Below are 27,562 nucleotides of genomic sequence, written 5' to 3'. Positions count from 1 at the left end.
AAGTCTACGGTTGTTGGATTGATTGACGTAGGTTGTATATCTTTTCTAAAGCATATATCTGATGAGCGTCTAGGGTTTTTGTGAAGAACGAATCCGATCCGTTTCTTCTCCGCGCCGCTGACGGCGGAGGTCAATCCTGCCGCTTCTTTGTCTCCGGAGGGAGCTCGTGCCTTCCATTCGTGACGCGTGTTCATTGGGCGCCGGGCGTCCGGACACGTGGTGGTGGAGCTGGCATCTTCCCCTACTGTTCCTCTTTGGGCTTAAGGCCCGTAAGTTGTATTGTGAAGTGGCCTGTTGTTTAGGCTTTGTCTTTCTTATGCTGACTTTTCCTGGCCTTTTGTGTTTTTGTTGGTCTTGGGCTTTGTCCGTTATTCTTTCAATAAAATTCCAGAGGAAAAAAAAAAAATGCCCAGAAACTTTGGTGTTACAGTCACGCTTTCTCAGTTGCACCTTTTACGTAATCCAATGAAGAAGCAGCAACCAGCAAAACATCAGTCTGTAATAAACTCACTACTCAGAATAATCAAAGTGTCAACAAATAGAGAGGTATACTTAGCATTGCATGACTGTGAAGTGTCAACAACCTATAGTCTTGCTATTAAGTAAAGTACAAATCAGAAAGAAACATGAATTAGGCCACAATTGGTTCTTTGCATTTTCGTTTGCGTATCCCATATTACAATGTTCTAACTATTATGACATGCGGACACAAATGCAAACACAGAGAAACAATCGGTGACCTTAACTATAGTAAGAAAAACTTAAGAGGACAGAGACATTAAAACTTGATAGTAAGTTTTCACTTAAATTTGAAACAGTGAGTAGTTAACGGGTCGCTTCCAGGAGTATGTGAAGCAGAATAACTGGTAGCCAAGAGCATCAACTACCAAATCCTTGACCGCTCCGGAGTGAGAGCCTAGGTGCTTGGCTTGAGACCTGGAAGTCGTGTCTAACCAGCGACGAAATACAACAGCATGTAGTTATATTCCATCACTCTTTTCGCATGAGCCCTCAAGCAGTCTACCAAGAAGTTTGTGGTTACGATGCTTATGATACCATGGACTGTTTTAAGGGAATGGGAGAAATACGACCACGCTCAACCAAGCGTAGCATTAGCTGATCTGCCTCCTCAACTTTTCCTTCCAGAACCAGTCTCTTGCTAAGCTTCTCACACATCTTAACATCAGGTATCAGATCACGGTTAAACATCCGACAAGCCACTTTATATGCTGATAGAGGTGCACCTTTCTTAAGATACCCTTCCATAAGCACATAACATGTCTTAGCATCAGATGTCGAAGCTGTCCTCAGAACTTTACCCAAAATTTTGTCTGCCTCCTCGAGCTTTCCCAAACCACAAAGCTTCTCAATGACTTGGTTATACACTGTCCTGCATTTCTGCCGCAGCAGCATCTTCTCCAGTATAGCCACGAGATCATCAACCTTTCCCATTTGGCAGTATCGATGGATGACAGTCCTGTATGTGACAGGGGTGGGATCTATGCCCTTATGAAGCATCTTGTTCGTAAGTTTCGTTGCTTCTTCTATTCTACCTTTCTTTCCCAGTGCATCAACTAAAGTGGTATATGTGAAGACATCTGCGTGTTTGTTGATCAGGTACATGTCATCGAGCAGTGAGAGAGCAGCGTCTATCTCATCGTTCTGACAAAAACCGTGAATCACTGTAGTGAAATTCACGACATTGATAGCACACCCTTTGTTCAGACACTCCTCCATGAATTTTCTGGCCTCGTGTGTTCTCCCATCCCGGCAAAGACTCTGGAGCAGCAAGTTGATTTCAACTGGGCCTGGGAAAAAGCCTTTTAGCACCATCTCTCTTACCACATCACATGCCTCAGACAACTTCCCTTCCCTACGAAACCCATGCATAAGTACACTATAGGTAATAGAATTTGGACTCCACCATTGCTCTTCACTCATGTTCATCATTTCTCTCGCCTCTAACGATTTCCCCGTCCTGCACATCCCGTTTAACAGAGCAGTGTACGACACAGTATTTGGTTTGTACCCATGTAAATGCATCACCTGAAGCAGCTTCTTGGCTTTGTCCACCTCACCCAAACGACAGAAGCCATTGACAACTGTTGTATAAGTTACTACATCGGGAGGGCAATGTCCCTTTGACAGCATTTCGTTAATCAGATCTTTTGCCTCAGACATTCTTCCTTCTTTGCACAATCCATGAACTATAACACTATAACACACCTTATCAATCCGAAAGCCTTTTCCTTCAGCCTCTTTAAGAAACAAAAGAGCCTCATCCGGATGACCATGCTTTGTGAGCATATGAATAAGATTATTGTAAGTAACTTGATCCGGCACCAGACCATGCTCTTTCTCCATTTTCTCCATCAAGTTTCTCACTTCCAAAATCCGCTTCTCTTTGCAAAGAAAGCCCATTACGGTATAGTAACTAACTTTATCCGGCGCACATCCTTTACTAGGCATCTCCTCTAGCAGCTCAACAGCTTCCTCAACTCTACTCAAGTCACAATACCCTCTGATCAAACAATTATAAGTCACCACATCTGGCACTATACCAATAACCTGCATACGTTCCAGAAACCGCAACGCTTTCTCCAACCTATTCCCCCTCACGAAAACATCAACAGCCGTGTTGCAGACCAACAAGTCAGGCTCAACACCAGCTCTCTGCATAAGAGTCAACACCTTCAAAGCATCCCTCAGCTGACCTGCTCTACTATACGACACCATCACAAGCGAAAACGCCTTAGGAGTTCGATGCACACCTCTACGTTTCATCAAAACAAGAACCCTCCTCGCACCTTGACAGAGCTTGGTCTTGCTGAGAGCCTCGAGCATGGAGTAATACACAACGGGGTGGTGGCGATACCGCCACTGACGATCCGCCCAGTAGAAGAACTTGAGAGCAACACGCTCGTCGTCTTGAGAGCGTAGAACGGCGCAGACTTGCGAAGGTTTAAGGCTCCTTAATAGATTCCTCATTTCGCCTTCGTGCTTTGGGTTCCAAGATGACCTCAGATTAATCAATCGGTTCGTCTCTCTCACCAAAGGATGCCTAGATTCATCTTCTTCGACTTCGAATCTAGTGTTCACGTCTTCTCTCGATCGTGGGATCTTCCCGAAAGATTCCAGAACAGCAAAATCATCATCGTCCCGTTCGTCGACGCTTTCTTCATCTTCTTCGTCATCTTCTTCTCCTCCCAATTCGTCTATCTCGTCAAAGCTATTGAAGCTAGGGTTTCGAATTTCTCCAGATTCACTGACATTCAAAGGCGGCGACTTTCCGAAACCCAATTGCGTGAATTCTCCTGAGTTGTGGTCATCTTCGCGATGAGAAACTCCTTCTCTCAATGAGGGAGGAGTTTCCGAGGAAGATGTGGAGATAGATGCGTCAGTTTCGCCGTTGGAGAATCGGAGTAAGGGTCGACGAAGAAGGCGACTAAGCCTTAGATTCAACATCAATTAGATAAACGGAAACGAGTTGCTTCTTCACAAATTTTTAGTTGTCACTCAATCGTAGTGTTCTTCACAGAGCAAAGTAACGGAAAGAAAGCGATTTTGAAAGTTGGAAGAACTTGAATCATCTTTACTATTAGGGTGTCAGTGACACCGTGTCACCACGAGAAGGTGTTGGGAAAAATAAAGAGAATGTATGGAGTTTGCATTTATATTCTGTATATAGCGAGGCATAACAAAGAAGCACCAGTGGTCTAGTGGTAGAATAGTACCCTGCCACGGTACAGACCCGGGTTCGATTCCCGGCTGGTGCATGAGCTGTGATGAAAATTTGCCTCTTTTTTTTGTGAAATTTAATTAAATTTATCAATTTAAGTAGGTAGACAAAAGAAATAAAAGTCTTAAAAATCCGAAAGTGTTAACAAATCATACAATAAATTTTAGTCAGGGAAAGAAATAATAAAATATTTATTTTAAATGAGGAAAATTTGTCAAGATTTATCTGAAAAAGGTATTAACATGAAGTTTATATGAAAAGGAATCCAATTTCCCACAACCACCAGGAGCAGGAGTTACATTGAGAGGCGTCAAGAGTGCGCCACGTGACAAACGTAACCGTTAGTATATAAAATAAAATATATTTGATCTTCATCTCCTTCCCCTTTGCGTCGTCGACAAGACACCCTTCTTCTTCTGTTACCTCTTTTTATTATTACTATCGAGTTTTTCCTTTGCCATATTCTCTCACAGGAAACATACATATTCCGATGATGAACGGTTCGGTTCCGAGTGAGAACGGTGGCGAGGGATCGGCTCTGATATTCCTGGGAACGGGATGTTCGAGCGCGGTTCCTAACGCAATGTGTTTGATCCAGAAATCAGATCCTCCCTGCTACGTCTGCTCGCAGTCTCTCTCGATCCCGCCAGAGAAAAACCCTAACTACAGGTACATTGTACATACCTTCGAGTGTGGAGTTGCTATCTTAGTTTTTTTTTTATTTTTGCTTCTTGCATGTCGGTGATCACATTGAACATTCCTTAAAATTGAGATTTGGGTTTCATCAATTTTGTTTAATTCTTGGTTATGTTCCTTTGATTCAATTAGTCTAGCTTTGCGTCCTACTTTTAAGATTGTGTGTGGCGCTTGATTTTGATGATCCATCTTATAGTTAGCTGATTCCTCCCTATTTTAGACTCGAGATTCTCTTTTCAGTGCAAGAGTTATGTGTCCTTTTTGTTTTGGCAGGGGAAACACTTCACTTCTAATTGATTATTGCCAAAGTGATGGCAAACATAAATACATTCAAATCGACGTTGGCAAGACCTTCAGGGAACAAGTCCTTCGTTGGTTCACTCTTCACAACATTCCTCAAGTTGATTCTGTAAGTCGTGCATGAATATTTTGTTTCGTGCCTAGAAAAGGATCTAACATGCCTGAGATAATGTATGAAGAAAGCTAACATGAGGCAAATTTTAAGTCTTGAATTACAATTCTCGAGTGCATGCATGTAAGCACTAATTTTTTTTTACATGACCTGCAGATCATTTTAACCCATGAGCATGCTGATGCAGTACTTGGCCTGGATGATATACGCTCCGTGCAACCATTTAGTCCTACCAATGATATAGATCCTACTCCTATTTTCGTAAGCCAATATGCTATGGACAGGTAATAATAACATCTTCATGGTCTTTTTTTTTTTTTTTCAGTTTGACCTTCTAGACTTTGAAAGCTGTAGTTTCGACAATTGCCTTCTTTTCTTTCTTCATAACAGTCTTGCTGTGAAGTTCCCGTATCTGGTTCAGAAGAAACTTAAAGAAGGCCAAGAAGTTAGGCGGGTTACACAGCTGGACTGGAGAGTAATCGAAGAAGATTGTGAGAAGCCATTTTTAGCTTCAGACTTATCATTCACGCCACTTCCAGTTAGTTTCTCAAACCCTCTGTTAGAAATAGTGATTCATGTCTCCCTGCTTGATCTATCCGGAGACTCAAATCTTGTTTATGCCTCTTAGGTGATGCATGGAGAAGACTACGTCTGCCTTGGTTTCCTTTTTGGAGAAAAATCAAGAGTGGCGTATATATCTGATGTGTCACGCTTTCCTCCAAGCACTGAGTATGGTAAGTGTGTGTAACAAATTTCTTAGAGCGTGTGTGTTATTGATACTCTCACACAAGATAACTTTAGACTCTATTGCCTTTGGATTATACAGTCATATCAAAATCTGGTGGTGGACAATTGGATCTTCTTATCTTGGATACATTATATAAGGTAACGCATATCATCCTTATGCATTAAAGTTTGCTTTTCCATTTTTCTGATGTTTTCACATTCTTTCTTTTATCGTGACGTTCCAGACAGGATCCCACAACACCCACTTATGTTTCCCGCAGGTTAGCTTAATTTGAAGGTGTTTTTTTTTCTTCTTTTATGTTTTATGCATGCTTACTTTTGTTCTCATGTAGACACTAGAGACGATCAAAAGACTGAGTCCCAAAAGGGCTCTTCTAATCGGAATGACTCACGAGTTTGATCACCACAAGGACAATGAGTTTCTTGATGAATGGTCTAAAAGGTAGAAAACTGTATCAGAAGAAACCATCCACAGAAAGAGAGGTGTAATCTTATTTATTTGTTGCAATGTTTGGTTTTCTTAGGGAAGGGATCTCGGTAAAACTTGCGCATGATGGCTTGAGAGTCCCTATCGACCTATGAAGAGGTAACAAAAACATTACTTGGCCTTCTCATTAAATCTTTTTAGGCTGAGCATCTAAATCAGAAGATGAGGATACAAAGAGAGAAAGAGAGAGACGGAAATGAGAAAACGGCTCTCTTCAAGATGCACTAAAACCTTCTTTTTGTTGTTGTTGTTTAAACCTTTAATCTTAAGTTGGGATCTTTGTGTCTTTGCCAAATTATAGTTTAGCATTTAAACCCTTTGCTTTATTATCTTTTTGCATTTTTCCTGATATACTTGTTAAAATAATAACAAAAGAAAGAAAAAGCAGTTCATCGTAAAACTATTTTATGGTTGAAATTTTGATTACTACATTAGTCAGATTTTTAATAGAAAGTCTACAGAAAATCATTCTCAAATAATATAGTAAAAGACCACTCAAAAGACCACTCAAAAGGCTTGGTTTCGTATGGTTAGATTCATATTCATTTGTAGTCACGGTAATCATTTCTAGTCACGGATCATTCTCATCGTGAGCTATCAACAAAACAACAAAATACATGTTCAACTATAGTTATTTTTAGGTTCTGACACAAAGGTTTCTTCAATAACAGAGGAAAGAAAGGGACAATATATGGAGAATAACTCTTAATAAAGATCCAGTTTAATAAATTTTGGTTACTACATTATCAATCAATAACTATATGAGAAACTTAAGAAATAGTATTATTCCACTTCTTAGAAAGTAGACAAGATTCTAGACTGTTAATATGGAGAAAGTGTTTGAAACAAAATCGTTTGATCATTCATGATATTTTTCATTTGAGATCAAGAGAAAGCAAACAAAATGCATATCACATCATACTATGAGTTATCTTCTTCGTCCTTATAAACTTATGTGTCCATCCAAAGGTTTCCTACAGATCCCCATAAAAGAAAGCTAATCTAGGTTCCAAAAATAACTCGATAGAAGACGATAGGGGATCTATGTAATTAAGCTTGGCAAAATCTTTTGGGTAGTTACTCTATGGACCCACTGGGAGATATGTTTTGCGTCTCCATTTCTAAATTCTACTGTCAAGTCAAACTCGTGGTTTTGAACATATTGCAAAAGATAAAAAAAAATTAAACTAAATTCACATTTATTGATTAAGTTAGTAATAGCAATGTGAAATGAAAAATGTCAAAAAGTGTGTGCCATGAAATGTACAAGGTAGCTTTTTTGACTTATCCCATACACCGACCACTAAAATCAAATTGATGCACCATTTCAACAAGCCCATTTATATGGCATGGCCGTTTGTGTATATATTTAATATTTTGTTTGAACATTCTTTTGGTGAGTACAATTCTCTTCGTAGTTGACCAAAAAAAAATGGCTACCTTTATTATTCAATTGAGAAAATGAAATAAATCAGCGACCAGTATGTACATCACAATCACATCATTGTTGATTATATGTATGGCAAAAGCAGATCCAAATGTTCATTTCACTATAAAAAACGAATGAAAAATAAAGTTAAATGCGGTCAAATATCTTTCTACGAGAGTCCAACCAATATCACTTTCTATGAAATTCATACATGGATCAACGACAACTGGACGATATAGCTCACGTTTATTAACAACCAGAGGCAAGAACCATGTCATAAATCTATCACAAAAACATGTTATAAAGTTTTGACTATATTAAAAATACATGTTATGTTTGAATTTACGTGTACGTTTCGACTTTATATTAACACATGTGAGAAACAAAATAGGCACTCCATGTGCAACCATCCAAACAATAGACTGTACATTTTTATTTGTAACAACCAAAGAAAATTATTGATATGATGATGTTGAAAACAGTAAACAGCAATAAGAACTGAAAGTGAAAAAATTAACGAACTGTGGTATGTAGAATCAGTTGGGGAATACTTGTTTCAGACTTTCTGTCTTGTTATATTTTAAATTTGAATTTCAGTAACCTCACATTTGAAAACAAAATTTACATTATGGAAAGAAAAAAGAAACACACTAAATGGTTGATTATAAGGACACTAATCTATGGCACACTAACATGAGTATCGTGCTACATATCTTAACCCCGTAGTTAATAATATACTAAGTATTTTAGTGTATTGCACAACTATTAAGAAATTTGTCTTTTATTTAAAAATAAAATTAAAGTATAAATTAAAAATTATTTAACCAATTACAAAATAGATTACAAAATATTATTGATTACATGATTTTTGATAAAGTTAAAAATTACATTGAAATATGAAAACATTATATGTTTTAAAACATCAGAAAGTTTACTAAAATCATTTATTTTGAAACGAAAAAAAAATACTTTACACTCGGAAAAATAAGATAAACCTTTCATATATACTAGTGAATCTGAATTCATTACCAAAAATAAACATAAATTTGATGGTGAATTATTTTAAAAATGTTTATTGATAGATAAAAGAATGATTACAAGGAAAAGCGACTAAATCATTCAAGAACCATGAATTCACCAAGAACAAGTAAAAGTATATAAATCCTAGTTTTTGTGTGGATTTATGTGTGATTGTGAAAGTGTCTCTTTTTGAACTAAGTTTTTTCTTTTACAACCGACTTTTTTTTTCTTCTAAGTCGACATAATTTTTTATCGCCTTTTAGTCAATTAGGCCGAATTTGATTTATTTGATGGGCTTTGTTTGAAGGATGTAATCTAATCTCCAAGCCCCCCAGTTCATCATGAGACACAAAGTCGATCTCGATAAATTTGCAACAATAGATCCTAAAAGTAAAGAACTCGACATTTTTGTTTTCAAATGTTGTAGGGTTTCCACATCGGCGCTTCCAAAGGCCCTTTATTTGGTATGCTCCAAACCATTCGTCACGGTTCCAGTTGTTGATGATCATACCACTTTTCAACCAATTAAATCGTATTTCAGTTTGCTATGATAAGTGGAATTGTCGTCTAAAGTGTGGGAATCGTGGTGATGCAAGGGTTTATATACTTAATGATGATGTATTTTGTTCCTTTCGCCGTTTTCTTATAAATAAAAGCCATGAGTCCTTCCTTCGCGATCTGTGACATCTTTCATAGATCAGTTGATGAGGAACGGAGCATATAAAGCCAAGAGTTCAAAATCCGACTAATACATAATATCAACAGAGCCAGAAGCCAGAAACAGGACATACCACGGGCCCGAGGCAATAACAAGTAACAACAGCCATATAAGATATAAACTTAAACTAACAACCTTGAACCAGGTCGAATTCATTCCATGAATAATAACGATCAGTTGAAGTCTGAAAAAAAACATGTCCATTTAAATATATATATATATATATATATATATAGAAAAGAAAGTAATCAGCCTCATATGTATAGTTTGATTATTTTCTATGGAAAGGCATGACCTTAAGGAAATACTATTTTAAAATAGATTTCTCTATGAGGAAAACAAGATTAGTCTATAGGAATCTAGCTGAGCTTGAGCCTCACAATACGTACACGCTCGCCATTGTTTATATGATTCGTATGTTTTGAATTTTACGAGCCGATAAACCTATATTAGTATATAAAAAGCTATAGTTATATATTTCACAGCTTGTTTGTTATAACTTATAATCATACGAATAATATAAGCGGCCAGTGAGTTGTACTGCTGCTCGGTAGAGCACAGATCCACTTCCATTGCTCGGTAGGAGTATAAAATAACGTTTAATAGTTTTTATTTCATGGTAAAATTTTAGATACCAATGGATACACACAAATACATCCATCATTTTAAAACTACGTGATCTGCTGTGAAACCCTAGTCGTCGAGAGCAAGTATCTGCCATATCGTATCGTTTGTTGGAGATCGGTTTCTATGGCTCTGTCAGCATCAGCGTCGGTTTCTCCTCTTTTCATTCTCGTCTGTTCTATTTTTGTGTATGCGATTTTTACTTGGGTTTATACTCTTCATAGTTTCAGCTGTAGATTTGAAGCATCTCAGATACTGGTGAGGTGTATGGTTTCAGATCTGACCGTCTCTTTTCCTATGTTGAAACCAGAGATCCGGATCTACTAGATTAATGGTGGGATTTTTTCCCTTCTCTTGGTGTCGTTAAGTGTGGGTGAAAGTATTTTGTGACAAGTTGGTATTAGCTTGAAGTCGTGGGACTGTTTCTTATGTTTGATTCTTGCTGTCATGGTCTCTTCGTCTCAACCGAAGCTCGTTATTTGGATTCGTTTTTGTGATTTGTGTTCGCTGTGGAGGTATCTACTATATATTTTCTTGCTCTTTTGTGAATATGGGATATGGTTTCTAGACGAAGTAGTTGACTTGTTCTTCAGTTCTTTTCACAGTTCTTTTCTTGCGAGGAGGTGAACAGTCTTTGTTCTGTAGGTCACTTAATTGTCTTGCGAGTGTCTGCGTGTAAGAGCTGGTGGTCTTTTTTGACGTTTTTTCAAGTTTCAAGTTTTTCGGTCTTTGTACTTTAGTTTTGGTGAAGAATTTCGGTCATGCAAGTTTCAAATGGATAGTAGTTGCTGGAGTTGTTGTAGATTCGACCTTGCGATTATTTTTGATGTTGATGTTCTAGTTTGACTTGGTGATGTTCCTTTCAGGGTTGGGATCGCTCAAGACTTCTCCTCCTTAATTTAGCTTCAGTGTTTTATTGTTCTATGGAAAGGTGGTGAATAAATTGGATCATCATATCAGTCACAGCTCTAGGTTCTATTATTTTTCTATATATTACTTATCTACTATTTTAAAATCTATTGGTTGTTTTCAGAGCCGTGCTTAGAGGCATTTGAAAAAGGCATTCGCCTAGGGCCCCCAAATTTTGTAGAAATTTTAGGGCCCCAAATTACAAAAAAAAATATTTTTACATGGTAGTTAACATATTCTATTAGTTAGATTTTTATTTTTATTTGAATTTAAATTGGACTTCTGTTTAAAGTAACTAGGTTGGTAATCATTTTTGCTATATTTTAAATAAAACTATAAAGATTCTACTTCTAAAAAACTGTAAATATTTGATCACATTGGTCTTTTCTTTTATATGCTATGAGTTAGATTTATTTTACATATTTATGAGAATTTGATAAAGAAAATATAATATTTTCAATATATTAGTTATTATAGTTAATTTAAATGCTAAGATTTACATTTTTGACAACTACCAACATTTCAATCAAAAATTTATATCTTTGTATTTATATTACAAATTCATATTTTTTGTTCATGATTTAAAAATTTTATTTTATAAAATTTTGGTGAAGAAAATTTAGAAAACGTTTATGTAATAATTCAAAACTTTTGAGTGTTATGTATATATATATATTATTAAAAATATATCATGTAAAATATATTTTTGAACTCGCCTCGGGCCTCCGAAAACCTTCGCACGGCACTGGTTGTTTTGGTTAGTATTATATTTTTTTTGGACTATTAGTTTTAGAGATTTATTCATATTTCGTCGATTTATGTATTTTATTTTGTATATTTTCATGAATGAAATAATTTTTTGAGTTAAAAAGAAAAATACCAATGAATATTTAACCTAAAGTTAAATGTAGTGAGACAGAGGTGGTCAACGGAATATATCGGTTCTGGTTACATAATAATTGCCACTGGAATATTATCCTAATCAAAACTTCCATAATGAAAAAATACATAAGTTCATGAAAAAGAATAAGAAACGAGGTGGTCAACGGTCAAAGTGACAGAGAAACGTAATGCCCTAAAGTGGAGAAAGTGTCAGTTCGATTTTTTTACGTTTCAGTACCGATCTTGTATCATTTACATTGCCTTGAGAATCTACACCTATGTTACGTGGAAACGGAATCGGGTACGTGGAAGCGGAAGCGTATGGAAGCGTAGAAGCGAGATTTTTTAAAAAATTAGGAAGTGGATACGTGTTGGAAGCGTATCCATATATATATATATATATGTAAGACTAAAAATTAAAAATTGGAATATATATACATATGTAAGATTATTTTTAAAAATCTAAAACTAAAAATTATATGATTTAAATTTAAAATAAAGCATTTATTCATTTATAATAATTTTGAAATAACTTCATATTTAAACTGTGAAAATACACATAAATTAAATAAAATAAATAATATTATATTTTTGTAATTCTTTATAATTAATTGACATAATATATTTGAATATATGATTTATCTTTAATAAAAACCTCAATGCATAAAGATAATTTATAGTATTAGTTTTAATATTTGTATATTTCTATTCTCTCTATTCAATACTATTAAAATTTAGATTATATATAAATTAAAAACTATAATTTTATATTCTTATTGATATAAGACATTGTGTTTTAAAAAAAAAATGGAAGCGTGATTCCAAAACGGAATCGTAAGCTTCCAATATGTTTTTAAAGAGAATATTTTAGAAGCGTTTTGGAAGCGAGATTCCGTAAGCTTCCACAAGGTTCCGATTCCGGTTCCGAAGCGGGAAGCGGACATCCGATGAAGCTTCCGTGCAACGTAGAATTCTACACACAACCACTTCTTTTTTTTTTCTTTTCCGTCAATGTTTTTTTTAATATTAAATCAATGGGCCGGGTCCAGACAACGGCAGAAGCCCGCTTACATAAAAAACTACTATAAGCCCAAACGAGAACGGGCAAAAGGCAAAGATTAAACGGGCCCTCGGTCCAAACTTAGAAACCGCGCGACCCAGACAGCCAGCGCGTCGAGGAGACTGGCTCGCCACGTGGAGGGATCTGCTCCTTTCACGCTTCACGCGGCATCACCACCTCAACTTGACCGCCCCGCCAGAAAGCCGCCAGAATAAACACCATCGAAATCTTCGTTCGTCGGAGTTCTGACCCCGACAAGCCTCCAACGAACCCATAGCCTCTCTTCACCGCAATGTCATCACGCCTGAGGGATCCATCGAAACTCGAGATCTCCTCCGACTTTACAGACTTCAAACCCTAGACACGCGAGCGGGAAACCATCTCTTTCTTTCCTTGAGAGTCGTCACCTCGCCGGAAAGCTTCATCCTCTACCGGGATCTCAACCGCCGTGACCCAACCTCACCTTTGACGACAACCACACCAAACTTGATACCAATCGAACCTAGTAACCTTTACCCAAAGAACACCGGGTTCCTAAACGGCAGCGCGGAGCTTTGCTAGCCTCCGCTCTCCGTAACCAAAAGCCCGCGAAGGCGAATCTAAAGGAGACTCCCTTCCCGGAAGCTAGAAGATGCGACGGTGGATCTGCGGAAGCCTCCACCTCCCGGAAAAACACCACCTCTGAACATGCAAGCCGCTCTCTCTCTCCACCGAAGACTTCCCAACGACCGCGTCGTTACTTCAAAACCGCCCCACCGTTAAAAAAGGAGCCGGTACCAGAGCTTGGACAAGGCGATCGTTACCAGGACGGCGAAGAAGGAACGAAGGAGAACGACAAACGACAAACGAAAAGGACTCCGGCGCCGGCACGGACGCGCGCCGACCGAACGCCGGAAACCAAAGCAGATCTAACTTCTCTCTTCTCTCTAACTTTAAACCTTTAAAAAACGGGCTTATTTAGGGAATAACCAAAAAAAAAAGAGAAATTAGATTTTTAGAGAGAGATAGGAAGAGAAAAGAGAAGAAAAGATGGGATTTTAGTTAGATAGTGAATTTTGGTTTTTTTCTTAGTTATTGGGTGCAATTTCTCTTACAAAACTGTGATACCTCTCTTCTTTGTTACGCACAACCACTTCTTCGGTTTCTTTTTAAGCCAAAAAATAAAATATAAAAAAATAACAGAGAAATCATAATAGCTTGCTCTGATATTTTTTTGTCACTATCATAATTACTAACTCAATAAAAGATATAGTATCTACTGTTATTACTCCTAAAGTAACTATCACAATAGTACACAGAATGTAAAACACATCATTCCAAAAGTTTTAAGTATTCAATATACTAATACAAAGAAAAATAAAACACTGGTTCGAATTTTAGAGTCTATAAAATAATATTTTGTTCATTCTACAAAAGTTTTGAATTAAATAAATTGATAGTCTTTTATGATTCATATACTAATTTTGAGTTTCCAGCGTTGGATGCTCAAAAAAGTGTTGTAAGTTTGTAACCACATTTTAGATGGAATGCTAAGCTTTTTTTGGCTGGCTCATTTTATGTTTCTTGGAATTTTATTCCACTTACCCTAACCAGATATATACAAATAATTTGTTCTTTCTTCAAATTTGGGCTTCTGTATTTTTAATTATTAAGTTCACAGCTAGTAAGTCAGTGACCCCAAAAATAATAAAGCTCACAGTGAAAAAGAAATGATTAAGTTCATTATGGCTAGTGACGAGATCGACAGATGTAAATAATAAATCCACTTTCACTAATCTACTCCTAGGCTTTTCAGATATCATAATTTTTTTTCTTTTTGGCATGTAGTATCTCAAAATTTTCTCGTTTGTTATATCTGTATCTCAAAAAAAAATCATTACAATGAGAAAATTGCACCTAAAAATCCAAATCGTTTACTTATTTTTATTACTCACCATAAGAAACATTGTTATATACTCGATTTATCATAAATCCACTACTTATTTTTCTTACTCATCATAAGAAACTTTGTTATATACTGGTTTTTAAGAAAATCAAATATAAGAAAATTAATTGAAGTCGTTTTCCAGATTTAAATTTGGTAGAAACAAAAAAAAAATGTATTCGTGGATGAGAAGAGAACAAAAGTACTCAAAAATATTCTGTAATTAAAAATACAAAGATGAGTTAGGTGACGTGTCAAGATCAAAACGGTGTATGATGATGAAATGAAAAATGTGGACCGGCGTGCACAGTCGCCTTTTCTCACTTCTTTTGTTTTTTTTTTCTAACAAAAATACAACAAAACAATTCCCAATATTAAATACAAGAAAATCAATCATTAAAAATAATAAAAATAAGCTAGAAAACACTCATTTGTCTCTCTTCTTCTTCTTCTTCTTCTTCTAATTAATACTCGAGAGGAGAGAGGGAGTAGAGTGAGAAGAAGGCTCGTCTTGTCTTCAGCTTCATACATATCAGTATAACAATATAAAAAGATAGAGAGATAGACTGAGAGGACTTGGCATTGGCAATGGAGTACGAGAGGATAGAGAAGGTGCAGGTAAATTAATTAACTCATATCTATCTCTCTCTTTCTCAAGTACAACACTTCTCTGGTCTTCAATCTTCTTTTCTTTTGTACTTGTCTGTATTCTTGTTATCAATATTGCACTCTTACTTTTATGTTTTTATTTCCCTTCACTGAAAATACTGGATATGCATTAGGATTTAGCATCCATTATGTTACATTGAGATTCCTCTATAGAAGAATTCCTGGGAGAAAAGAGATAACTTTTGTGTGTGTTTGTGTGTTTACTGTTAAATTTCAGATATTTTCACCCTTTTTCGCCTCCATTAAGTGAAGTAGTTTATCAAAATAAAGTTAATTTGTTTCTCCTTTTAAACTATTTGAATTCAAGTTCAAGAAATCAAGAAAATTTTCATTTATATATATCTTGCAGAAGAGCATGATCTCGCCAACGAAGCTGAGAATGAAGCTAATGGGTCCCCACAATAACAAGAAGAAAGAAGGATCTAGCAATAACTCATCAAGAACATCTCCTGTTCGTCTTCAGGTTTCAGATGACACAGAATTCTCCAAGAACAGCTTGTTAGCTTCCAAGTCCGACTCAGACGAAGATGATCATGGTTTGTTCTCTCGTCTTCCATGTCTCAGTTTTATAGTTTAATCCTTTTCTTTAGTCCAAGAAACACCAAAAGTCTCTGTTTTTTGCTCTGTTCTTGGCTAAAGCCTGTCTTTTTGCCCTGTTCTTGTTTCATCTCTATGCTCTTTCTTTCAATTTTAAGTCTTTAATTGGCTAGTCTGTTTCATTACTTGACTAAAAGTTTGTGTCTTTGCTCTGTTCTTGTTGTGTGGCTTCTAGTGGCGGCTTCAACTACAGATATAGAAGTAGCTAAACTACGGAATGCGCCAGTTTTGGACCTAACCGAGAGCAGTAATCAAGGTGGTATGAGAGAAACTGATCAACCAAGACCACATCAACTTAAAAAGGCTGACTTGAGTATTACTCTGAGACCACAAGAAGATGAAAATCTTGATTATGACAGTAACGCTAGCTCTTCAAGCTTCGAGTTTCACGGTGGTGTTCGTGGAGGAGAGCGCTCCACTCAGAGCCATGCCTCAAGAGCATACCCTTCGAGACAAGTGCCGTCCAAATGGAGTGATGCTGAGAAGTGGATATTGAGCAGACAGAACATGGTTTTGAGGAAGAACGGTCAAGGGAACCGGATGCCTGTGAGGGTTGTGCCTGATAATACAGGCTACGAGCATACCAAGTCTAGGATGGATCCGTGCCAATCCTCACAAGCTGAAGGGTTCGAGAAGTTCCCTAACTTGGTTCCCACGGCACCACATCCAATTCTAACAAAGGCTTCATCACATGATAACACAACAGGTAATAAAATTAGCTAGTTTTTGTTAAGATTGATGGCTCTAACTGATTTTGACAAGTGTTGTAATGTGTGCAGCTGGTCCTGCTTCTGTATGTATGAGAGATATGGGGACTGAAATGACGCCAATACCGAGTCAAGAACCTTCAAGATCTGTCACACCAGTTGATGCAACGACTCCTCTTCGCAGCCCTACTTCTTCTCTGCCGTCTACTCCTAGAGGAGGCAAACAAGTAGAGTCTTCTGTGTCACAAGGGCCGTCTAAGAACACAAGAAGAGACTTATCTGAGGAGGAAATGAAAGCGAGGACGAGAAGAGAGATTGTAGCTCTCGGAGTTCAGCTTGGGAAGACAAACATCGCAGCTTGGGCAAGTAAAGAGGAAGAGGAGAATAACAACAACAACAACAATGTGGATGCAGAGGAGACTCAGAGGGTTGAGTTTGGTAAGCGAGCGAGTGCATGGGAAGAAGCAGAGAAATCAAAACATAATGCAAGGTCTGTTTGCATTCTTACGACCTTAATAGTAGCTTGTCTGTGAAGAAACATAAAGTAAAAAGACCTAAAAACATTTTGTTTTTTAGGTATAAGCGTGAGGAGATCAGGATCCAAGCTTGGGAGAGTCAGGAGAAAGCCAAACTTGAAGCAGAGATGCGACGTATTGAGGTTTGTGTGATACGTTTTCGGATAAATCTTAATGTCTTGATCACTCACACTATATGTCACTACTGCTAAAAGCATTGGTATGTTGGTAGGCTAAAGTGCAGCAGATGAAAGCTGAAGCTGAAGCAAAGATAGTGAAGAAAATCGCAATGGCTAAGCAAAGATCAGAAGAGAAACGGGCTGCTGCGGAAGCTAGAAAGGCCCGTGACGCCGAGAAGGCAGCAGCTGAAGCTGAATATATCCGGGAAACCGGTCAAATACCGGCTTCAAGTTACAAGATATGTTGTGGTTGGCTCTCATGATGAGTCATGCTTTTCTGTCTATTTGAGTAAACCAGGATTGGATTCTCAGAATCTCTTTGTATGATATATATAATGATGTATTTTGTGTTTCATAGGTTTCAAAAGATAATGGAAAGATTGTGTCTTACGTTAGGTCTTGCTATTGCCTGGAGTAACAAATGAAATCAGAACTGATACACAAACTATGTAGGACAGATTACGCAAACCAAACAACATTGGGGCTCTGGCCTTATATACACTGATATATTTGGGATTTGACTTATGGGCCTTTAGAAAGTCCATGAGTACCTCTGGTCTTGTTAACCCAGTGATCAACGTTATTAGATGTGATGAAGCATTTGCTGTAACCATTTGTGTTGCAGATTAAATGATCCGACAAACTTAAGAAAAGATCATTCATCATAATTCTATGTGTTGCAGATTAAATGATCCATTTGAAAATAGTTAGATCTGTTTATAATAAACAGTAGATCGCATCACCAACTATGAACTAGCATAGCGGTTACAATTATATCTAGCTAATATAAATCTTAGAGCTCATAAAGAGATTTCTCTTAGATGTTAAGGAAAGGTTCAATTTCTCTTCATTCTCCACTTCACAGTGAAGTAAAAAATAAATTTAATCTATAAATGAAACTAGATTTGATCCGTGCTTTTAAAGCGCATAATTTATTTCTTTTTAAATAAATTTTCGTTAAATTTTGTTAATTATAAGATTATGTATTTTTATTTAAAATGATCTAATCTATTTATAATTTTGTTGATTTTTATGTTATAGTAATATATGTATATGTTGGACATGATATGTATACTCTTGTGTTATCAGTTTTAAAATAACAAAATTTTATTCTTATAAATTATAATATAATTTATTTGTTATTAGTAATATTTATTATATTAATTTGTTAAATTCTTAAATGTAACATCTATACTTAAAAAAGAAAGCATGCTTTTTAATGGATTTTAAAAAAATATATTCTATACAAAATGGGCCTAGTGGATAAACGATGAGTCCATTTAAGTCAAGATGGAGTTTTTGTTTACTGGCAACATGAGCATATTGATTTTTGTAAAAACAAAATGCTTCGATGAAAAAAAAAACCAAAAATCTCTCTGCAAAACTAAAAAAGACGATTGAGAGTTCTAAATTCATCGACAACCTACTTTCTCCGATCTGTACCAAGTAATCTTCTCTTACTTTTATTTATGATTATATAGACTAAGTAGTTCTATTTTTACAAATCTATGTCATCGATGGATATCAAAACATTTTCATTTCAGTAATGTTTGCATGTCGAATCTGAAGCCATCTGTGTTAAAAACGATTAGTCGGAGAAGGTTATTGATTTATGCATTTTACCACACACCAATTAACATGATGTGCACACTATCACAATCGAATGGTATGTTGATGTAGCACTTCAGGATCGAATCCACAGAGACCAGTGGTTACACGACGAGTATATGAGATAAGAGTAAGGCTAAGACTAAAAAGGAAAAAGGGTATTGGTTTATAAAACTAAGCAGAAATGAAACAATGCAAAATGATGTAAATATGCAGAAAGTGACAATGTAAGAGAAGCATTGGGCAAGAGGAAATCGCAGGGATTTAAGCAAGCAGACATGGATATAATCAACCTACTTCCGTAGCACTAATTCTTTATGCTAGTAAGGGAAAATATTAAGAAATGTCTCGAACTCAAACACGATAATATAATCAACTTACTTTCTTAGCGCTAACTCTCTATGTTATAGAAACCTCCACACTAACTTCCGTTGAGTTTCAGATTCTAAACAAGCAATAAGTTTAGGTTTGATATGTTCACAAAGCGCAATAACATTAACTTCCGTTGGTTAAGGACACTTTGCTCATCTAAAGTTCTTTCAAGCATTTAGTTAAACACATTCGTTCCGTTAAATAACCTAAGTTCATAAACTAGTTCATGACTCTAATTTCAGCATTAAGAACACCAATAGATGAAGAACCATTAGATAAATCTCTAAATCTAACAATCTTAAGTCAACAAGCCATGAGTTCCCTTTGAAACTCTAAAAACCAATTGCACATCTACTCAGCATTGAAAAAAAAAAAAAAAACGAAAATATGATTATATACAAAACGATCACAGAGTTCAAAAGATTTTTCTGAAAGTTAAAGTCTGCTATAAAACTAAGAAAACTAAAAAAGTTAAGACCATCTTTAATGGGAGATCTTCCCATTGAGATTCTTAATATATATTATGTATATATATGTATGTATATATTATATACCTGTAAATAATTGTGGATCCACAATTATTGTGGAATCCCATAAATAAAGGTTTTTAGAGCATTATTATCCATGGTTTCTTAAGAAAGAGTTTTTAGGGAAATATAAGAAACAGTTTCTTATATTCTCCTAAGAACTCTTTCCTAAGAAACCCTCGATAATGATGTTCTTAAGGATTCTTAAAACCCTCTTTTAAGAACCCTTACCTATGGGGTTCCACAAAAATTGTGTACTCCACAATTACTTATACATATATATATAACTCATATATTAATAACTCCAATGGGAAGAACCCCACTGGAGGTGGTCTAAGATTTTTTTTTGGACAACTAAATTGCATTAATTAGAAAAAGAGTTCAAGAATTACAATGGCTTGGACCAGAATGTAAGCAGACCTTAGCATATGAGTCCGCAAGCCCATTAAATTCTCTCTTGATGAAAGTGAAGCGACAGAAACAGAAGGACGAACAGGAGATCGTGGCGATATCCGAGAGCACTCTGTAGAGCTCAGTCGGATGTCGTCCTGATGATAACGCTGCAACGAACACTTGAGAATTTGATTGGAGCCAGATGGAGTTGAAGTTGAGATCAATCGCGTGGAGGAGAGCGCTTCTTACTGCTAGGGCCTCTGCCATAAGAGCCGACGAGACGTGATCCTGAGCAGAGAGCCGTGGGAGGTGCTCTAAGATAGATGATAAAAATAGAAGGTTTTTGGCTTATGAAAACATATTATATATATATATATATATATATATATATATATAGGTTCTTAAAAATTAGATCAAATGCGGCTGGAAACTGATAAACCCTAGTTTCTCTCGACTCCCTCTCTCAGCCACCACAAACAAACAAAAAATTCATCGCAGTCCGCCGGCGTCCGGTAACCTCTTCCGGCGTCGGAGGTGTCTCTCTCCTTTACTCTTCTTTTCTATTTGCCCTCCTTGCGAGCTTCTATGACCCTGACGATATGCGAATGATCCTGGAGCGCGGCTGAGACTCCTAACTCAGTTCTGACCGCGGCGGAGCACGGCTAGGCAGGTGGAAGACGTCTCTCTGGTACTAAGGAGGTTGCAGGATGGGTCGGCGTTTTTAGGGCTTGGTTGGAACTTGCCGATGGTTTTCCCTTTCAAATTGGTGGTTCTTTCCTGGAGATGGAGGCGCGTGACTTTGTGTCTCGTCATCCCACCGGCAGATCTAGAGGCTGGTCCTGTTGAGATGGCTTGAAGTTCAGATCCAAAAGGTGTGAGGCACGTGTAGGGGCCGTGGTGCAATGTCGGTGTTTGCATCATCATCGTCTCTATTACCGCCAAATGAACGTAGAGGGATTCTTCTCTCGACGGCGTGAACATAGTGCATACAGTTGATGGGTGTTGACTGAACTGGCTCTGATTTTCACGTGCTACTCAGGATCCAACAACTGTGGAAGGTCGTCTATGGCCTAACTGGCGGTTGGAGAATAGAAGCTTTAGTTGGACGAGCAGAGTTGTAACCGGCGTGAAGGCACTCCCGGGAAAGGCTTTCCTCCGGTTCTCGGAGGCAGGACGTGTAAAAACCGTAGCTTTCTTCGACTGGTCAACGGGAGAGTTAGGGTCTTGGTGGCGTACATGTTTCGAAGCAAATTATTTGCAGTATCGATTCAGTGTCAAATCTGGTAGATTTGCTTCCTCCTATGCCTGTTTAGAGTTGCTGGATTGCGGGTTTGTAGAAGTTTCAACCCGGCTTTTTTGGGGATGGGCGTTTGCTTCAAATTGGCTGGTTTGCCCTTGTTTAGGAGCTCCGGTTGATGCTGTTTCGACCCCTCCCCCCAGCAAGGTTACAAAGCATCACATTCTGTGTCACTCAGAGTTCTCATATTGGGAGCATGCGCCATCTGGTGTTGCTGTCGTTGGCATGCACCACACTCCGATCTCTTGGTACCAATGGTTTGGTCTTCATTTGTTTTTCTTGACTATGAGGATCTCTTAACGGCTTATGAATGGCTTTGTTATCTTGTTTTAGTGGTAGAATTAGGTGGTTTAACAGACGGTTTATCTCGAGTCGTGAGGTGAATTTGTTCTCATCGTGGTGAAAAATACAATGTCTTTCGAGATTAGGTAGCGTAGGATCCATCTAAGTGTTTTTAGGTGGTACTAGATCTTGGTATTGTATGTGAAGTTTAAATTTCTATGAGGTTAAAATGTTTGTAATCACAATTTGGATAATGAAAGTCGTTGTTGAGCCAAAAAAAAAAAAAAAAAAAAAAATGCCAAAGATAAAACGAAAAACACCATTTTCCGCGACTGCGTTTTGAGACGCAGTGTTTGAACCAAAACGCGTTTGCTTCATCTTCTTCAAGCTCGAGTTCGAGCTTCATCAATGGCGGCTGCTGCGGCTCGTCGGAACCACCGGAGATTGTTGCTGCATCGCCGTCGTCAGCCGCGTTCACAGGAGCTCTGGGATTAGCTGTCTCCTCCGTTGAAGTCGTCGCACGAGCCGAGAAGGTGGAATCGAGAGAGCTGTTCTTCATACAGCGAGTGTCTGTTCGTCTCAAGCCCTCGATTCGTGCTGGTCGGTTCGGGGATCGAGGCTCGGGACCGTGGACGTCAGAACGAGCAAGCTGGAAGACACCCATCGAACACTTCGTCTTCCTCGTTGCTCCAAGACCCATCTTCTATGGTTTTGCACGTTTGATCACTGTGGTTTTGTGAACTTCTACTTTGGCCCCGAAACTTCTGAATGTGCATATTAAACCTCATTTTTTCCCCAATACTTCTAATTGTGCATCCAAGCCTATTTACATGCAAAATATACATATGCAACACCTAATGACCCCTAAATCCACTTCTTGGACACTAAAATGACTATAAACAAATGATAAAAACCAACAAATACGAGACTCATCAGTTATTGACTTCACCTTTCCGATCTATACAACAAAGTCATAAGAATTTTCAAAAGACAACAAAATGGTAGATATAATATTATGTCTTCCTTTTTGATTAATAGTTAACCTTTAAATCTTATTTTTTTTAGAACTAACTATCGAGATCTATTTTTTTCTCTTTTGTTTTGCATGTGAAATCCTACGAGATTATAACGATTCTAAGTGAACGAATAAGAATTGAAGCATTGAAAATCCGGCCTTGAGAAATCGATTGAGAAAAGCAATGGAAAAAACATTCAAATGATGTTCCACTATCGATAGACTTAAATAATATCAAAACTCTGAAGGTTTGTATTCGAGAATCTATTTACTTTTAAAAAAAAAATTATTTTAAATTATCTTTTTATTTTTAAAATTTTGTATGAAAGAATATATTAGTATGTTGTTTAACGGTTAATTTTGTTATTATACTTACCATCCTTTATTTGTCTTCAGGGTTATTGATTATCAAGATGCTTTGGATGGGTTGAACATCCATTTTTATTGGCTTTAAAAACACATGAGCTTACTCGAAACTGGGCCTAATTTGTTTGGGTTTAAATTGTTCTTGCTGTGGATATGTCATAAAAGCGCAATTAATTCTGATTGGTCGAATTAATAAGGAAGAAAATTATTTTTCAAAGGAAAAAGGCAATGGCAGAAACTTGTAAACAACTTGAAAACACGGGGGCATAATCCCTACTGGCTTTTTGCTTTAATAATATATACTAAATTTTGATATGTACTTTAAAAGTGCGAAATTTATTGCTTTTAATATGACAAATATTTTGTAATTATAAAGGATGTTGTTTTTATAGTATAAATTATCTATTATAGTTACAACTTTGTTGATTGTTTGTGTTTTAAAAATATTATTAGATGTTGAAAATTATTTACAAAGTTATATATTTGTCCTCGTATAAATTTTAAAAATAAATATTTTCTTATAGTTTGAAAATTTTAATTTTTAATTCACCTAACCATTATATTGTGAAAATTTTATAAATTTCTCCTCTTAGTTTATAATATTTTTTACAAGATATGAGCTCATTGCGTTGCAACGGGTTTTGTTTGATGTTTTAATTTAAGAAAAACCATAAAATAATAAATCATTTTATTATAGTTTTATGATTTTTTTTATATATGTCGTTTGAGATTTTTTTATATATGTCGTTTGAGATCATTGGTGGTATACATTTTTAACGTTAATCATATATATAAATATTTACATAACTATTTCAAATACAATAATTTTATAGTTTATATGTCATAATTAATCAATTGTTTAAAATCGTCACATGCATTTATAGCTTCTTATTATATATTTATCTTATTGTGTTTGCATTTAGTTACTGAAAAAATTAATATATGCATGAAACAACATATCTGAAAATTATTTTGTGTTTAATTTATACTAAATTCTGACTCACCGTCTTTCAAAACTGGATTTTCTTTTACAAATATTTTTTATGTTCATTCATTTTAGATAATATATTATTGTATATACAAAAAAATTAGATATATAAAATTTTTATACATGTATTATATAGTTTGCGAATATTAAGCCGTTCTGTCAACATATTATATTTTTAAAATAAATATTTATATGTAGGAAAATAAATTTATAAATTTATCAATTTAATTTAATTTATCGCATTTAGTTCAATATAATAGTTTATTTTAACATGATTTATTATTATTATAAAATATATAAAAATAAAATAGAATTTTTATTTTTCATTTTATAAACGATAACTGAATATATATCAATTCATAATAATAATTTTATTTAAAATTAAACTATATCATTATTAAAATAGTTACAAAGATTTTATATTATTAGCTTTAGTGAATATATGGAAGTGAAATTCTCTCAAATAGTCTTTTTTAAGTTTTTGTCACAAAATAGCCATAAAAATGACAAAATAGCCCATTTTTATTTTGAAATTTTTAATATTTATTTTTTATTTATAAAGATTTGAAACCATATTCCGAAAAACCCGCCCCTTAACTCTAAACCTTAAGTTTATATTAGTTAACCTTAAGGTAAAAATGTAGTTTTACCTTTTTTATAAAACCACTACAAGAAAACGTAAGTTTAACGAGGATAATTAACGTGGAAAAATAATCCTCGTAAAAGTACGTTGATTTTGCGAGGAAAGTACGTGGAAAAAGAGAAGCATCGTTATTTCGTCGTAAGGTAACGACAAAACAATTTCGTCGTAAAGACGATGTAAATTGACGTGGCTTTTACGAGGAAACACTATTTCCTCGTAAATACCAAGTAAACTTCGCGAGTTCTTTACGACGAAATACTTTACGTGTACTTAACGAGGAAATTTTGAATCCACCAACTTGGTAGGTAGCTCACGTTTTTTTTTGGCCATCCAATTAATTTTCGTCGTAATTTCACACGAGACTATACTTTTCACACATATGAGTATGGTAGACAGCGGGCGACCAGTAACTATGGAATATGTGTGAAAGGGGAAATAGATTTCTACGGGATCTTGACGGAGATTATTGAAGTCGAATTTCCAGGGATATTGAAGCTGAAATGCGTCCTCTTCAAATGTGAATGGTTCGATCCCGTCGTCAACAGAGGTGTTCGGTCTAACAAATTCGGTGTAGTTGATGTCAACGGTGGACGAAGGTACAACAAATTCGAGCCTTTCATCTTAGCTTCACAAGCAGACCAAGTTAGCTTCCTTCCATACCCTCGAATGAGAGATTCAGGTATAAATTGGTTAGCTGTGATCAAAGCTACACCTCGAGGACGAATTATCAGTGGAGAAGAACCACCATTGCAAGAAGAACAGATAAATGAAGTCGAGGAACCTGAACAAGAAATTGATGACATCCTTCTCATTGATCCGTATAATCACGAGTACGAAGATCTTACCGACGATGCCACAGACGAAGCTGTTGAAGACGAGTTTAATGAAAATGATGATGTTTCTAGTGATGACGAGAATGTTGATGTATCCGATTGATGTATTTGATTTTATGTAGTTTGTTTTATGAATAAGATAATGTGGGAGTTTGATTTATGAATAAGGTAATGTGAAAGTTTATTTTAATTATGAATAAGGACTTGTGGTTTGGGGTTTGGAATATATTATAAATAAGGTTTGAGGTGAAAGAATAGATTGAGGTTCAAGGGTAGATGGGTTTGGGGTTTGGAATATATGAAGTAGAAGATAAGGAAGATGGGGTTTGGGGTTTCGGATTTTAGGGATTTAAACGTAATACTCGTTAATTCCTCGTAAGCCAAAATCGTCGTAAGTTGTCGTAAGGCCACGAGGAGTTTACGACGAAATTAAAAAAAATAAAGAAAGCGGGGCACGCTAATTCCACGCAAGCCAAAATCGTCGTAAGGTTGTCGTAAGGCCACAAGGAGTTTACGACGAAATTAAAAAAAATAAAGAAAGCGGGGCACGCTAATTCCACGTAAGACTCTCTGAGTGAATGAAAATAAGGAATTGTGGTTTGGAATGAAAATAAAGATAGAGTTTGGAATATATGAAGTAGAAGATAAGGAATATGGAGTTTGGGGTTTGGGGTTTCGGATTTTAGGGATTTAAACGGAATACTCGTTAATTCCTCGTATGTTAACGTCGAACTTACGACGAATTCCTCGTAAATACCACGTAGGACAGATTCGTCGTAAATACCACGTAGGAGAGATTCGTCATAAATACCACGTAAAGTAAATGATGAACGCGGCCCACTTTAATTCCACGTAGGACGGAATCGTCGTAAACACCTCGTAACCAAAATCGTCGTAAACACCTCGTACCGTAAAAACTAGAAAAAAAAAAAAGAAGAAATATACTGGATTTACATGTGGCAAGACTTCCAGCAATTATATTACTTAAGTCTCACCAACATAAATTCCAATATCTTCTTCTCTTCCTTTTTTCTCAAATTTTTATAATTTGAATAGGATTGGATTTGAGAGTATGAAGTGAGATAGGGTGTGATTTGGGAGTTTGGGTGTGGGTTGAGAAGGAGAGTTACGGGTATATTTATAGGGAAGCTTTCCTCGGTAATTCCACGTAAGCAAAATCGTCGTAACGTCCTCGTACCTAAAAAACACGGGCCTTTGTAATTCCTCGTAACTTCCTCGTATAATAAAACGCGGGCCTTTGTAATCTTTCGATGTTTCGTCGTAAAAAAAACACGGGCCTCTGTAATTCGTCGTAAAATTACGAGGAATTTACGACGTAACGTAATCTTATATATACACCCCGAGCGCTTACTCTTTCTTTCCTCTCTACTTCCTCTCCACTTCCTCCCTGTTTCGTTGCAATGGTAAGCCTCTCTAATTCCTCTATAATTTGGTTAGTTTAGGTAGATTAGGTGGTTAGTATAGGGAATTTAGATAAGTTTACGGATCTTATGTTATTTAGTGTTGATTAGGTGGATAATGTTGGAAAATATACTGTTGACGAAAATTTAAAAAATTAAATTTTTTTCTCAGGTTCGAAAAGGTAGACTTACTGCCCATTACAGAGAGATGTTCAGTGAGCCGGGTAGTCACCAACCGACGACTCACATGCCGAGGCGGATGTAATGGCGAGGAGTGATGAATTCTACCGGGCGATTAACGACCCTTAGTTCTTTTTTAATTTCGGTTCTTGTATTATGAATTCAAAACTTATTTATATATAAAATATTTTGGTTTTGATTTTTTAGAATTTTAATTTTATTAATAATTTAAATTATTTAAATTATTTTTTTAATTATAATTTTTTTAATTATAATTTTTTTAATTATAATTATAACGAAACGAAGTAAATTCGTAGCTATTT

At 36.1% G+C, this 27,562-nt stretch overlaps 3 protein-coding genes and 1 non-coding gene across 9 annotated transcripts; 3 read left to right on the top strand and 1 right to left on the bottom strand.

The window, feature by feature from the left end:
* Positions 1-569: 569 nt before the first annotated feature.
* Positions 570-3,831, bottom strand: LOC103840412 (pentatricopeptide repeat-containing protein At5g41170, mitochondrial). The gene has a single exon (XM_009116921.3). It carries the CDS (start codon positions 3,463-3,465, stop codon positions 1,048-1,050), a length of 2,418 nt encoding a protein of 805 aa, XP_009115169.2. The 5' UTR covers positions 3,466-3,831; the 3' UTR covers positions 570-1,047.
* TRNAG-GCC lies at positions 3,706-3,776 on the top strand. Its single transcript has one exon. It is a non-coding gene; the product is annotated as a tRNA-Gly (tRNA).
* Positions 3,832-4,054: 223 nt separating the features above from the next.
* On the top strand, positions 4,055-6,525 carry LOC103840411 (putative hydrolase C777.06c). Of its 2 annotated transcripts, none has more exons than XM_033281381.1 (10): positions 4,055-4,073; positions 4,213-4,408; positions 4,709-4,844; positions 5,004-5,131; positions 5,238-5,385; positions 5,476-5,581; positions 5,674-5,732; positions 5,819-5,854; positions 5,927-6,036; positions 6,119-6,525. In XM_033281381.1, the coding sequence occupies exons 2-10, from the start codon at positions 4,230-4,232 to the stop codon at positions 6,174-6,176; spliced, it is 960 nt and encodes a 319-aa protein (XP_033137272.1). In that variant the 5' UTR covers positions 4,055-4,073; positions 4,213-4,229; the 3' UTR covers positions 6,177-6,525. The 2 variants fall into 2 exon arrangements, with proteins under 2 accessions (XP_033137272.1, XP_018510107.1); XM_018654591.2 differs by having other exon boundaries at positions 4,061-4,079.
* Positions 6,526-14,378: 7,853 nt separating this feature from the next.
* LOC103840410 lies at positions 14,379-19,671 on the top strand. 5 transcript variants are annotated; one of them, XR_004451971.1, is made up of 8 exons: positions 15,121-15,265; positions 15,666-15,852; positions 16,089-16,619; positions 16,693-17,110; positions 17,197-17,278; positions 17,368-18,760; positions 18,859-18,915; positions 19,003-19,671. XR_004451971.1 is itself a non-coding variant. In XM_009116918.3 (6 exons), the coding sequence occupies exons 1-6, from the start codon at positions 15,236-15,238 to the stop codon at positions 17,575-17,577; spliced, it is 1,458 nt and encodes a 485-aa protein (XP_009115166.1). In that variant the 5' UTR covers positions 14,379-15,235; the 3' UTR covers positions 17,578-19,671. The 5 variants fall into 5 exon arrangements, 1 of the variants encoding a protein (XP_009115166.1); XR_004451970.1 differs by lacking the exon at positions 18,859-18,915; XR_004451969.1 differs by having other exon boundaries at positions 18,859-19,671.
* The last annotated feature ends 7,891 nt before the right edge of the window (positions 19,672-27,562 follow it).

This window comes from Brassica rapa, chromosome A09, assembly GCF_000309985.2.
Source record: "Brassica rapa cultivar Chiifu-401-42 chromosome A09, CAAS_Brap_v3.01, whole genome shotgun sequence".
Lineage (NCBI taxonomy): Eukaryota > Viridiplantae > Streptophyta > Magnoliopsida > Brassicales > Brassicaceae > Brassica > Brassica rapa.
The sequence above is the reverse complement of the archived record's forward strand: the minus strand, read 5'-3'. Positions and strand labels throughout refer to the sequence as shown.

What these genes read in the sequence shown, in the direction of transcription:
- LOC103840412 (XM_009116921.3), bottom strand. Translation starts at nt 3,465, where the DNA reads ATGTTGAATCTAAGGCTTAGTCGCCTTCTTCGTCGACCCTTACTCCGA.
- LOC103840411 (XM_033281381.1), top strand. Translation starts at nt 4,230, where the DNA reads ATGATGAACGGTTCGGTTCCGAGTGAGAACGGTGGCGAGGGATCGGCT. An exon ending in ACATTCCTCAAGTTGATTCT is followed by an intron (nt 4,845 to 5,003) that starts GTAAGTCGTGCA and finishes CATGACCTGCAG; the next exon opens with ATCATTTTAACCCATGAGCA. An exon ending in TCTTGGATACATTATATAAG is followed by an intron (nt 5,733 to 5,818) that starts GTAACGCATATC and finishes GTGACGTTCCAG; the next exon opens with ACAGGATCCCACAACACCCA.
- LOC103840410 (XM_009116918.3), top strand. Translation starts at nt 15,236, where the DNA reads ATGGAGTACGAGAGGATAGAGAAGGTGCAG. An exon ending in AGAGGATAGAGAAGGTGCAG is followed by an intron (nt 15,266 to 15,665) that starts GTAAATTAATTA and finishes TATATCTTGCAG; the next exon opens with AAGAGCATGATCTCGCCAAC. An exon ending in CAGAGATGCGACGTATTGAG is followed by an intron (nt 17,279 to 17,367) that starts GTTTGTGTGATA and finishes GTATGTTGGTAG; the next exon opens with GCTAAAGTGCAGCAGATGAA.